Below are 13,513 nucleotides of genomic sequence, written 5' to 3' on the forward strand. Positions count from 1 at the left end.
CGGTAGCAGTGTATTCTATCAAGCAGAGCCGTCTACAAGCGAACACTGTTAATATTTATACACTGAAATAAGACTGCGACTACAAAATGCAGTTTGTATTTAAAAGTTTAAATGCAGCCGCACAGCCTGTTTTGGTGCCCCGCGCTTCCATTACGTGTTACTCGAGCCCGGGGCACAAGCCCGGCAGCAATTACAGAGGGCTGCCCTAGACTGTGCTTTTTTTGTTACATAAATATTTGTGTCCAAGTCAGTGTTTGAGGAAAAGCAATATTAAACTCTTCGTGCGTAGCGCTTGCTAAGAGTGACAATGCTCGGAGTAAAGGAGCTCCAGACACCTCAAAATCCCAGGATAACTGGGAATCCAGCCTATCTAATAGCCTGGGAAAGCAGATACTTGGGCTAAAGATAACACATTTTTCAAGCTCAGCTCTGAATCGCAGGCTGACACCCCGTCATTCCCTGCCAGGCAGTGGAATTGGCATAATGAAACCTACATGAATACCTCAGCTCCAGTGCCTGAATATACATCGAGTTCCCTTGATGTCATTTACTGAAATGGGGAGAAAAATTAAGAAAGCTGACAGGTTATTGCCCACCATTTGCTGACGAAGTAACATGTTGACAACCTCTCTCCTGCCGCTGGGAGGAGCAGGGCGAGCTTTGAGGAAAGGTGAGATTCACATTCACGTGCCTGTTTATTTATTCAGAAAGGTGAATTACAAAACGGGGGGGGAATTTTGATATTTACTTTTTATCAGAGGAGCAGGGACTATGCTTGCTCTCTGTAGCCTGTCATGAAATACCTGTGGGAGCTTGCAATAAGGTTCCCAAAGAAACCATACAAAATCTTACTATATTTAACATGGAAAAATAATTTATCTTGAGGGTTTGCAGATATCTGATGAATTCTCAGATCAACTAACCAATAGTTTGCATATCAAAGATACTTAGTTTGTAGTGGAGATCCACCAGGTAAGTGGTAGTCTCCTGCCTATTAAGTCTACACCAGTTCACGTTCTCCTATATGACAAAGAATTGTAGGGAATTCCCTGATTCTTGGATATTGTCCCTAAGTGTTCTAACCATCTTCAACTATTCCTCAAATTGAGCTTCTTTCCACTCAGTCATTAACAAAGATGATGTCCTTCCTGTAGCTTCAGTGACACAAAAACTTAGTTGCTCATGTTTGCAATTTCTACTTCACACCACCCTCTTGCTACTGTTCCTGAAATTACAGTCTGCTCCTTCCTCACTATTTGCTACTCAGGTACAGTCCAAGTATGCACAGTACACATTCAGCTGTGCTACTGCTACTTGTCTTATATCCAGTCTTCCTATTCCAGCTTAAACAAATCTCCTCCTATTGGAAAACCTCTTCTTACATCTGTTTTTCCTTTAAGTGCTTTCCCACTAGTTTATATTTTTGTACATCAAATCCAAACACCCTGTCCTCACTTTAAAGTCCTGTATTTATCAGTAGAATTAAGAACATACATCTCAGACACTCATCCCTCCTGAGAATTCTGTCTTGCCTCCTAAGTCCTTTCATTATCCTTACTTACTTTTGTTTTGAACATCCCCTCACTTTCTGGCAGCAAATACTTCATCACAAGCTTCCATCGGAGTTTTTATTCTTTACATCAGTGTTCATCATACCCTCAGCTTTTTGATCAGATTATCGTCTCTACTGAACGCTATCTCCAATACACTCACTGCATAAAAGGTAATTTAAAAGTTTTTTTTCCGTTAGAGCAAATCTTGCAGTATTTACATATTTTCAGGCAAGAACTTGGGCTGATGCTTTAACCAAGTAACTTAATTCCTGATAATCTGCAACCTCTTCTAATGCACAATCTACAGGGGTGTATTTATGTCATACAATGTCAAGACGGAAAATAGAAGGTGAACATTATCTGGTACCAGACACAAGTAAATGTGGCACAGCAAAACCGTGTGTACAGTAGCAAGAAAATAGCAAAAAAAAAAAAAAATTAAACTTTAAATTACTAAAGCACATCTTTATTTTGCAATTAAACAATTAAGATCCACAAGTAAACTATATATATATTTTCAAGTCTGTACCTAGACAACTATTTGTCAACTGAAATTAAATATATCCACAAAATATGCATAACAGCATTTTTTCACATAATAGAATGAAATTTTACTTAAGACTAAAACAAGACTTGTTAAATGTTAATTAGCATATTTATCCTGGGAACTGCTGGTTTTCGGTAGAAATTAGTGTATAATTTTAATGGCAAGAATTTTAATTTTATCAAAATGAGGACAAATACATAAGGCCCTTTAAAGCATACAGTAGCTGCAGTGACAAAAGCTGAATTTATTTTCACATTGTCCAGTGTTGACCAATTTCAAGTTTCCATCATTTTCCAATCAACCATCCTGGCTGCTTAGCCAAGATGATGCATTTAGGTTGTTAGTTTGTTTTTTCCCTCCCCCTCATGTGCTTTTAAACAAATTTATAGGCAGAAATCTACTTATGGGAAGAGTCTTTGCATCCCCCCAGTATTAATAAAGATACACAAGAGTTAGTCTAAACAATGCAAGAGCTGTTCAACTCTGAGATGATTTACTCCACACTTGCAGTCCATCATTCAGCAGTATGAAACTGAGATGAAATTTGACAACTGAAATCCACAGCTGGAAATGCAAATTCATTACCAGAAGTAACTGGCAAAAATATTGTCACCATCTGATTGTTAATGATGAAGTAAATAATACTCTTCCCTTTGTATTTACGCATAGTATAGCACCCGTTACAGAAAAAAAGCCCAAACCTTACACAAACAGCCCTGCCAAATTGGCTGGTGAAAATGGGATCACTGGTAAATGAAGCAAACCAAATGGAAAACAAGTCTGGATACACTGGATAAGATAAAACCTTTACTCTCTTACCTTAATTTTCCTGTAAGATAATTATGGGTTGTTACTGTGGTGCCCCAATGTTCTGAGATAATTGCACTGGATCATTTATAGTCTAGTCCTTGTGGATATATTCTAGTTAAAGAACAAAACAGCTTAACATAAACTGTTTAACCCTTTCACTCACATCTCAGGCCCCTGGCCTAGATGCAAAAGGGTGACAACTTCCTTAAAATTTGTTGTTATCTATAGTTATGAAAATTCAAATAAGTTAAGTAAAAAAAAAACAAACCAGAATACTGATTTCCAGGTAATTGATCTAATCTTAAAAATAATGCTTAGCAGAAACATTTACAGTAAACATAGCTAATTTGCAGCTAGCTGAGAGAGAGCACATAATTTACAAGTACCCTGTAAGTTTCTATTTGCACCTTTTTTTTCCCTTTTTTGTTTTTTTCCCAAATGTAGGCTTCATATTTGTATTAAGACAGGAAAATTGAGATGATAGAATTATCTTATTAATACCTATATTCTGAAAATCCCTCAGAAACACATGAACAATCAAAAAGAAATGGCTGGAACAACAGAAAGCCTTCGTACCAGGGTGTAAGCCAAACCAATGTTTCTCTGTACAGAAACCCATTAGGCATCTCTCTCCAAACCCAATTTATTTTGTCCAATAGTTCAGTCAGTAGTAAGCATGACATAAAGTGCTACTATTCAAACATTAAACACTTTGAAAAAAATTATCCTTTAAAATGTGTAAGCTTGCTAAATATGAAATACCACAACCAACAAGCTGCCAGCCAGTCTGTGAACCATCCCTCTTGCTACAGCAGACTACAATCAGATATTTTAGTGGCTTTTTAAAATAAGGCTACTAATCAAAATGTCTAAATTTTAAAAGTTGAATATTTCAGCATATTTTTTAAAGAAAGTCACTGACGTCTCCTTTTAACCATTGAGATCTCAGGAGAAGCCCTATGAAAAGATAGACCCCTGTGGGAGTAACAAGCACAGAGGTAAAATCCAGTGATAAGGAACTGGCCTTCTTTGCAGACTTCTAAACAAAGAAGTGACTAAGTGCAGTGGGATAACAGACTGGACAGAACAGTTACACTGAAACAAACCAACCATTTCCTCCTTCTAACAGCTTCCCAATCACCACTAATTATAAATACCTGCATATTCATGCAAGATCCACAGTTAATCAATGAATATGTTTTTATCAGATCTTAATACTGGATCCTAGCACTAGAAATAGCAATGGGAAAGAACTTTTTCAGTCTCAAGACAAAAGATGGGTACACTAAAATTGGCAAATACACCCAACCAAGCTAACTGGGGACCTGAGATGTAAGCTACAAAAAGACTGCAACTGATATTAGAGGACATCATTCCTCTACTTGGTGGAAGTCCAAATATGCAAAATTTTCACGTGGACCATAACCAAATCACTCCTTTTATCCTCAGGCCTGAGGGGCTTGCTGATTGCCTGCACAGTGGCTCTACAAAACTATAGCATATGTACTGGACAACCTTCTTTTGCTTGGAAATTGTAGAGCTTGGTGGATCTGTAGAGTTTTTCATGCTCATGCTAATTCCCTGGGCCACCAAACATCGCCCACATACCTGCACACACTGCATAAGCATAAAAATATCACATAATTCAGCTCCACAGCATACCTGGAGCTCCAGCATCTCTCATGCCAGACCTTCCCTTCATCCTATTTCCCTGGGCGGCACAACTGCAGCACATCTGCTGCATTTTGGCCCTTCCAGGTACCATGAAGCTTTTCAGAAGATCTCCATGGAAAGTTGCCAACTACACAAGTTCCATAACAACTTCCTCATGTTCCTTAATGTCCCAACTGCTTTCTCACCCTTTCTTTACTAGATGGTGTGCCAGACTGTAATCAGATATTCTAGAAGAAGTGTTATTGCTTTATCTATATGGCATATAAGCTTTTGAGATTTAACAGAGAAACGTGGAAGAAATGTCAGCTAGCATTAAATCTAGTGAGAAAAACCACAGGCGTTCTCTTTATCATAACAGGAGAGAATAGATAAAATGAAATGCATAAAAGCAGTATTTTACTGCTTAAGACCTACAAGTGATTGAAAATACCAAATGCTTCCAAATTCAGGATAAATGAAATTTTCAGCCCTCAGTTACCTGGGATATCTAATGCAGTATTTCTCAAAGTGGACTGGCTGACAGTCTGTAGGTGGTTTATTAAACAATACCTGTATCTTATTTCATATTTAGCAAAAATAAAAAATGCTCCCAAAAACCACTCAAAACCCCCACTAGAGCCCCATGTCTTTCTACTAAAAAACCCCCTTCAAATCCATTTTAAACAAGAGATGGTAGTGGTAGTTTTCAATCTGAATCTAAAAGTAAAAACAAAAATCTTAACATTTTACATTGGCACAAATTTGTCATAATATTGCTCTTATTTACAATGAAAGCTACTTTTTTTTTTTTCTTTAACTGGATTTGTATCATGGAAGTGTTAGAAACATACTCTTTCTCACACCCACCCAACATTTTTCCTAATCAAATGGTATGAAAATAATTATTCATAAAATCCAACAGTCATAACACCAATCACATATAGGTCTATAAGTCATTATGTCTGAAAGATACATTCATGTTTTGTACAGCATGAAACATACAAAAACTTCTTTAAAAAACTCTTAAGGATGATACAGATCTTCATAACCCAAAGTAAAATATTAAGCAGTTTTGCTTTTTTTGGCCATATAAAAATATTTTAAAGGCCATTTATACCACAACAGGTAGAAAAATTTAAATGACTGATTTATGCTGCAGAAAGGCTTCAGTGCTATTCTCTTTCCCAAGCAGTTTTTGGTTAACTTTATCCTGGCTTTGGAGAAGCCCAAAGCCACTGAGTCGCTGATGGCCAATTAATTAACAGGTACTTGGTTGCAATTTTTTTCCCCAGTGCAGCTGGTTAATAAACTACAAGTCAGTGCAGAGGAAAAATTTGATGAGACCTATTATTCTTGCCTGTGTTTGTAATCAAAACAGTAAAGACACATGACCAATACATATCCCACACTTAATTGTGGTATAAATGGGACTTTTGAACTTGAACTGCTATGGCAATTTTACATAAGAATATTTAAATATGTGACATACCAATGCTATATAATGCTGCATAAACTCCAATTCTGATTTCCCTCAGAATAACAGGGAAAATGCTATTTTTGCTTACAACTTAACTATGAAGAAAATTTCTTTCAGTATAATGGATGAATTATTTTATTTTTTGGACATTAAGTGCTGAGTTCAATATAACCTTCTAACTAGCCAGCAACTCAGCTAATGACCTCATCATATGGAAGTTAAAGAATTATAAAAAAGAATTTTTATTTGTTGCAAATGGCTTAACATATAACTGAGATTAAAGCTACCACATTACTCTTTTTCAGTTCAGTTCAGATCCAGAGATTCTTGTAAAATTTCTTTTTCACTGAGGGATAATATTGACTTCAGCATCAAATCTAGAAATATAAGTAACAGGGCCACAGCCCTCCTAATATTATTTTGTTTTCTAAAAATATTTAAAACTCTATCTTTCATTTGGCATTGTAGGTTCTTGTTCATTACTAAGTCATAAGCCAGGATTTCATGTTGCCTGAATCCTTTTTCATTTAATAGTTCATAGCTGATCTGTTTTAAATGTCCATAGAACAAAGTATATTATACAATATAATTCTTCAATAGTTAAAAATTATTTAGCGTAGAACTTTCCATTTTAATTCTATGCTATATATATAGCTTACAACAAAATTTAATGGATAAACATTTTCAGGAAACCAATACAATAAATTAAAACTTTTAAATAGAGGGTACAAAGTTATGCTGTCACAGGGCAGTCAAATAAGTGACTGTTTTTTTCTTACAGTATATTACACTGGGTACCTTGCTTCTGACTTGGTTTCTCCTATACTAGAAAAATATTAAAAAATGGGGACACTTATGCATCTTTAGAATGAGCTCAGATACTGTATCAGACAGACATTTCTTACAAATCTTCTACCTACTTAAATAAGATGCAACCCATACCAAGTGGAACAATTTTGCACAAGCATAACAGAAGGCGACTGGGGTCATCATGAAATTAGAATTAAGTTCTGGGATAACTTCATAGTGTTCTCCTCCAAACAAAGAAAAGGAAAGAAAAGGAAAGAAAAGGAAAGAAAAGGAAAGAAAAGGAAAGAAAAGGAAAGAAAAGGAAAGAAAAGGAAAGAAAAGGAAAGAAAAGGAAAGAAAAGGAAAGAAAAGGAAAGAAAAGGAAAGAAAAGGAAAGGCAGAGCAGTACGAACATGGCTTGAAATCAACTATGAGGACTTAACAAGTTAGTTAGAAGGTAATGGAATTAAATCTCATCTGATTGCAAATTCAACATAATTATCAGTGCTATCAAAGACTTCTGTCTAATCGAGTAAAACAGCTATTCTCAATAAAAGGATAAAACAAGGTATCAGCTTCTAATGACCTTCCAGCATTTTGTAGTAAGATGCTAATAAGTTACTAGTTGGAAGGAATGAAGGAATGTGTCAGATTTTGATATAATTACAGCACAGCAGCATACAATGCTCATTCATTAAGCTGGCAGAGGTGCTTTTGCTACAGAGAGTAGCACACAGGTACTTGTATAACAAAAGAGGGAATGGTATTTCCATGACCCCTTGTGGTAACATATTCCAAGCACCAAGGGCCATTTAAAAAATTTGAACCCATTAAGATAAACATGACAGGACAATACCACCCCCATGGAATCACGAGTGCCTTTCACTGGATGTACGCTGTAAGTCTCAAGGCACTTAAGGGGTTAAGACATAATGCATGCAATAGTTCCCATCACATAATCTGAAGTCACACAAATCAGAATACACCAGTGTATGACACACAAGCTGTGCCAAAGAAATGCTGTTTATTTATGTGTTGGTTTTTTAAAATTTTTTATTGTTATTATTTTGTACAAGATGCTGGTAAGTGGGCACTATGCAGCTACTGCTGGGTTAACAGATGCCAGCTCTCCTCTAACAACCAGCTGGTCTCTAGTAAGGGTGTAGGACAAAGTGTGCTGCATCAGTAGGCAGTGTGTATCTATCTAATATTGGCAATATTGCTAATGTTGTAAAAAACAAAACTGTGAGAGTCTGTACATAGTAAATAAACCTAGCACTGGAAAAAGACCATGGCTTAGTGTATTTTTTCATTTGTTTTTCATTTTAAGAGACATGGGTGTAAAACAGAGTGAAGTAATTCCAAGCCTTGTTTGTAGCAATTCAACCAGAAGCGCAGTATATGGCACTACAATGAAATATCGTCGATTACCCTGAACACAATCAGTTCTTTCAGTCCATGGTTTGTTCGGAGCAAATCACAAAAAAAAAGTCTTCAAACAGACGAAGGTTAGAAGAGTTTCAGAGACTGATTTTGTTTCAACGTAAAGTGCAACAGTGCTGAAGTTTTCAAAGTCCTTTGTCAATTCTTTGCTGTACTTCACTATCATTTCCTGCAAGCAGTATTATGGCACAAACAATGTTGCCAGTTCATTATAGAGGACAGGATTCCTCAATTGATATCATAGGTTTTTTGCTCTTTACTTATGCAGTGATGCTTGTAAAGGTTTAATAAATCCTTCTTCATACACTTTCAAAATAGCTTCACATACAAATCTGTACTGACTCTGAAAAGGAAAGTAGATTCAGTAAATTGAAAAGAAATGTAATTGAAAAATGTCATTTGGAAACAGAAAAGGCCTCTAAGATTTCCCCACCCCATTCTCTTGACAGGCCAAGAACTGTGTTTCAAAGTTAGTTTAGGAAACATAATACAAAAGGAACTTTAGATGAGAGCATTTTGTTTCTCAACAGAAGAATAGGATGAATGGCACTTTGAAATATATACTGAAAGTCATTACCCAAAACCGCAGTATTATTATTACAACCTATTTAGCAATTTTTTGCTCTTTATTTTCTTGCTGAAATTCCACTGACCTGAGGTTTCCATGCCCTTGGATTTAGAAGCCATAGTTTCAAAGCACTTTTTCATACTTACATTAACTCAGGCATGTTACTGGCACCTCCCTGTCAGAATCTGATTTAAAAGAAATGTTTCATGTTTTAAAAACCCAAACCTCCTGTTTCTTAACATTATATAATGCCTAACTCTTCAAGGCATCGAAGTCTAGCACCTGCATACACAGAGGTGACTAAGAGTTTGTTTTATTCAAATAATAGTTTAAAAACCCGACAGTAATCAAATTAGAATATAATGAAAACAAACTGAAATAAATGCAAAGCGCCACAACTCACACTGCATCCTGCACAGTGAGTCTATGCTGGTTAGAACTCCAGCACACCTGCACTGTCAGTGTTGTGAAACAGTTAGTGATGTCATATCTTAAGAGATTAACATATGAACACCTCTAGCACTAGAGCCATTATTTGCTGTCCTGTCGCGTGTATATGGAACAGTTCATTTCTCTCCTTTGGGGGAAATCTGCGTTTGTCCCAGCGCGCCCCGAGGGCGGCTGAGCTGGGCGCGCACAGCGCCCCCCCGCGGCACACATGGGCCCAGCTCCGGCTGCCGAAGGAGGAACAGGAACTTCGGCTGATGGTCACGAAACCTCAAAAAAACCCCAACTCCTTTATTAGACCTTCTCCCTCCGATGCACTAAACACCTGCTTTTCACTGAATCTTGAAATTTTTTCTTTTCTAAGAAAAATGAGGAGACCAGATTATATTGGGCACATACTGTGAAAAAATACAGTTAGAACCACTGCAACTCCTACCTTCACTATTAACACTTTCTCCCCCTCTACATATGTTAGAGAGCCAGCTATCCATCCTGAAGAACTGTCACAAGCAGCAAGAGCCATCCTTTGCTATTTTTCATGTATCATCACCTTTCTCATCCTTCCTGTGCTACCTGAATACAACAACTGTTTAGTGAAACATGAGTACTGGAACATGAATTCAGCAGCACTGAATGACTGATGAACTAGAAATGGAGACACATACATACTTTTTGTCAGCTTTAATACTCTCTGAAGAACAAAAAAGTTTTATTCAAATTATATTAGAGAACAGCAGCAGGGACATGAAAATTACTACAGTAACTACCTTCAAGTAATTGTGATTTCATATTGGATCTAGTGCCTTTTCTCCTTCAAGATGCTTTCTCTCTAAATGCTGTGTACTGTGAGTAAAACTACACCCATTACTCATGATTACTCTTTCAAAAAAAATAATAAAACCTGGAACTATACAAATTTTGGAACAACCTAAAATCCAAGTCTTTTTTTTTTTTTCCCCCTTTCTGAAAGACAACACAACTACACCTTTTCCCCCTTTTTAGGTACTTTCTAAAAATGTGAACACAAACTGCTCTTAGAGATAAGCAATACCTGACTGATACAATAACAAGTTTCTAAACCTTTTCTAAAACTCTTACAAATCTGAAATATAATACACAAATTATCTCACAAAACCCAAACCTTACAGGTGCATGAAAAGTTCTGGTATCTTAAGGTATATCAAATGCCATGAAACCCCCAAAAGAATCCTTTACTAAGTTACTTTTTTAAGACTAATAAAAAGGTAGTTAGGATTGCTTTGATGCATCTTGTATGAGATTTAATTACACTGATTTTTACAAATATTATTTCTCTGATAATTTCCCTTTAAGTTATTAGCAGGGCATAGTTAAGGCTTGCTTCCATTACAACTAAGGCAACATGGCAACATAAAATCACTGAATTCCATCACTGAAGTTTTTTCTTGCATGCCTTGGTTCTTTCTGTGTTTATCTTTTATACTACTCTGATTCTTAACACCTAGAATTAGGCTCCTGCTTTCTTCTCTGAGTGATTTTTACACTGCTGAAAATTTTCTTTTTGTCATTATTTGCCAAGTATCTCTGAAACAGCTACTGCTTTTTTTTTTCAAAGAAATATAAAGAATTGCTCTTTTCCAATAGCCTTAAGAATTTATTTTTGCCTGAAGCCAAGGCTACAGCTACACTGGGTAAAGGTGATCTCCACATTATGATCAACAAGTGCATTAAAAATCCATCCACTATGACTGGATCATAGGAAATTATTGTTCTGCAGCCCAGAACAGCAGGGATGATACTCACAGGTGTTTGGATCATCATGGCTCTTTGATCTCTCATGGTTCTTACAATATCTAGAGGATAAACAGGCTGATTGCACTCAATGAGACACATCGCTGTCTCCATCGTGATCAGAACTCCTGTCCGGCCAATCCCAGCACTGGAACAGCAACAAAAGCACAAAGTGGAAAATAAAATCAAGTGTCTGCAGTACTGCTCATACTTAAAGACCTTCCTTCTCCTGGATTCTCAGGGTTGACCATTGTGACTCCCATACTGCTGGGGCAGGGATAGGACTGGATGTGTCTGTGTCTGGAGCAGCCTCTGTCCTGCCTGAAGAGAGCAAAATCCATCAGTACAGAACTGCCCCTCCCTGCAGGAGGAACTGCCTTGCCCAGCCCTTTCCTGAGCAGAGCTGACAGAGATGTCTGGTCAGATCCCATTACAAACCACACTGACATCCAGAGGATAACAGAACACGCACATGCTGGACACTTGTGTCAGTTGGACCAGTGCTGAAATGATCATTTCTGGAATGTTGGGCAAATAAAATCATACTCATGTCCTTCAAGCAATGCATACCTTCCTATTTCCAAGTAAGTAAAAGAACAATTACTAGAAACTTCTATAGGGTGACAATAAGGATTGTTTTCTTGTTATTAAAAGGAGTGCATGATAGCAATCCCTTTCAAGACAAGGAAGTACCATAATATACACATCTCAGAATGGAAAAATTATCAAGAGAGCTTACAGACAAACATTTCTTCCTTAAAAATATAACAAATCTAAAGATTCATCTACTTTGTTTTATGTACACATATGCTTTTCCAGAAGTGGCAAGCCTTAAAGACTGAATATTCAACCTTGAATTCAATGAACAGTTTCAAATCTTTTAATTAATATTGCATTTTTGAAATGGACAACAAATGTTTCCCCATACTGGAATATAGGAACAAATACATATTTTGGAATGCCAGCATTATCCTAACTCATACAATAAATGAAAGTATTTGGATCTAAAGTGATTAATATCAACATTTCAAACTTTGAAAGTAATTTGTTCTGATTTTAAAGAGTTACTGCAAATCACGTCTGGCTAAACTACTATTTAAATCTTTGTCCAGAAGATGGCATTAAAGCTACTCTCTATTTCAGTGATGTCATAAGCATTTTCAGACAAGATGTACATGTGCTGGTTATATAAAATGATTCTGTAATATTTATATTTCTAGAATTTTTATGTATAGAACTTAAATACAGAATGCTTTATCAAATCCAAGCACAAACCAACAGAAACTGTCAATGAACCTAATGACTCATTTTAAATTTTAAATGATTCAGAGGGCAACAACGATGGAAAATGTGGTAATTTCCCTATGACAAACATAAGGTAGGAAAGAACTCTTCAGCTTAGAAAAGGCAATCACTGACTGACAGAGTAGAACACTGAGATAGGGCATGAAAATCATGAAAGGCATAGACAGGATGGGTAGTTCCTATCTCATGTAGAAGAATTAGAAACTGTTCAACAAAACTAGTAAGACCTTGTAAAGATAAAAATAACTACATGACACAACATCACAAAAACCTTTCCAGCTCCTTAAGATCTTGGTTGCTTTATAATCTCTGTGGGTTTGGACCAGTTTGTTTTTAAATTATTATTACTGTACAAAATAAAATAATTTTCCATTAGCTCTTGGATTCCTCAAACTAAAGTTGGTGGCTTTGTATTGAAAAAAAATTTTGTTGCACTAATGCCCTGTCCTATTATACTGAAAAGATGTTAAAAATAGAGTGCATGCACCATATGGAGGAACACCTGGGCTCCTTCTGCTTGACTCCCTGCTGGAATTTGGGTATACTTCCCAAAAGACACCAAGATGGGCCAATTAAGTAAATTATGTTCAACTGTGATAATCCATCTCTTTTCTTCTGTGAAACATAAATTTTTCATAAAGCTTCAATAACACATCAAAATTATCTGTTTGGAGCTGAACTGGTGCCTCCTTGAGATGAATGAAACTGTTCCTACTCTCCAGTGTTGTTGTTCCAGTGTTTCTGCACTGTTTATATCATATAGGGTGTATTTGGCTGCCATTTTCACCAGCTTTTCACAACCATATTAACCAGAAGTATATCAATAATGAAAGCTGAGAAGCAGTATCAGTTAAGACACTGGCATTCTGGTACTAGTTTCCCTAGTTAGTAAGATTCACCTGCATAAAACAGAACTTGAGAGCAGTGAAATACAATTTTTGATACACAAGGTGTATTTTTCTTTTTCTTTCACCTCCTTCAATAAAAGTTTATTGAAGGAGGTGAAAGAAAAAGAAATTTATTTTATCTTCAAATTTATTTTATCCCTTACACTTTACAGCTTCTCTCTGAAAAGAATGATATATGCCTGACTCAGGAACACTGACTCTTTGGGGAATATTCAGAATTGAGAGGTCAAATATTCACAGAAC

The 13,513-nt window shown here is 36.4% G+C and overlaps 1 protein-coding gene across 2 annotated transcripts in view; it reads right to left on the bottom strand.

Annotated features, from left to right (window-relative positions):
• Positions 1–7,820: 7,820 nt before the first annotated feature.
• PTPN4 (protein tyrosine phosphatase non-receptor type 4) overlaps positions 7,821–13,513 on the bottom strand; it is a 103,112-nt gene continuing 97,419 nt past the window's right edge. For both annotated transcript variants that reach the window (XM_018911382.3, XM_050977100.1), the window contains 2 exons: positions 11,070–11,205; positions 7,821–8,615 (listed from right to left, as the gene is read on the bottom strand). In XM_018911382.3, coding sequence (XP_018766927.1) covers positions 8,529–8,615; positions 11,070–11,205 — 223 coding nt within the window. In that variant the 3' untranslated portion in view covers positions 7,821–8,528. The remainder of the gene's footprint in view (positions 8,616–11,069; positions 11,206–13,513) is intronic.

The sequence above is a fragment of the Serinus canaria genome, chromosome 7 (genome assembly GCF_022539315.1).
Source record: "Serinus canaria isolate serCan28SL12 chromosome 7, serCan2020, whole genome shotgun sequence".
Taxonomy (NCBI): Eukaryota; Metazoa; Chordata; class Aves; order Passeriformes; family Fringillidae; genus Serinus; species Serinus canaria.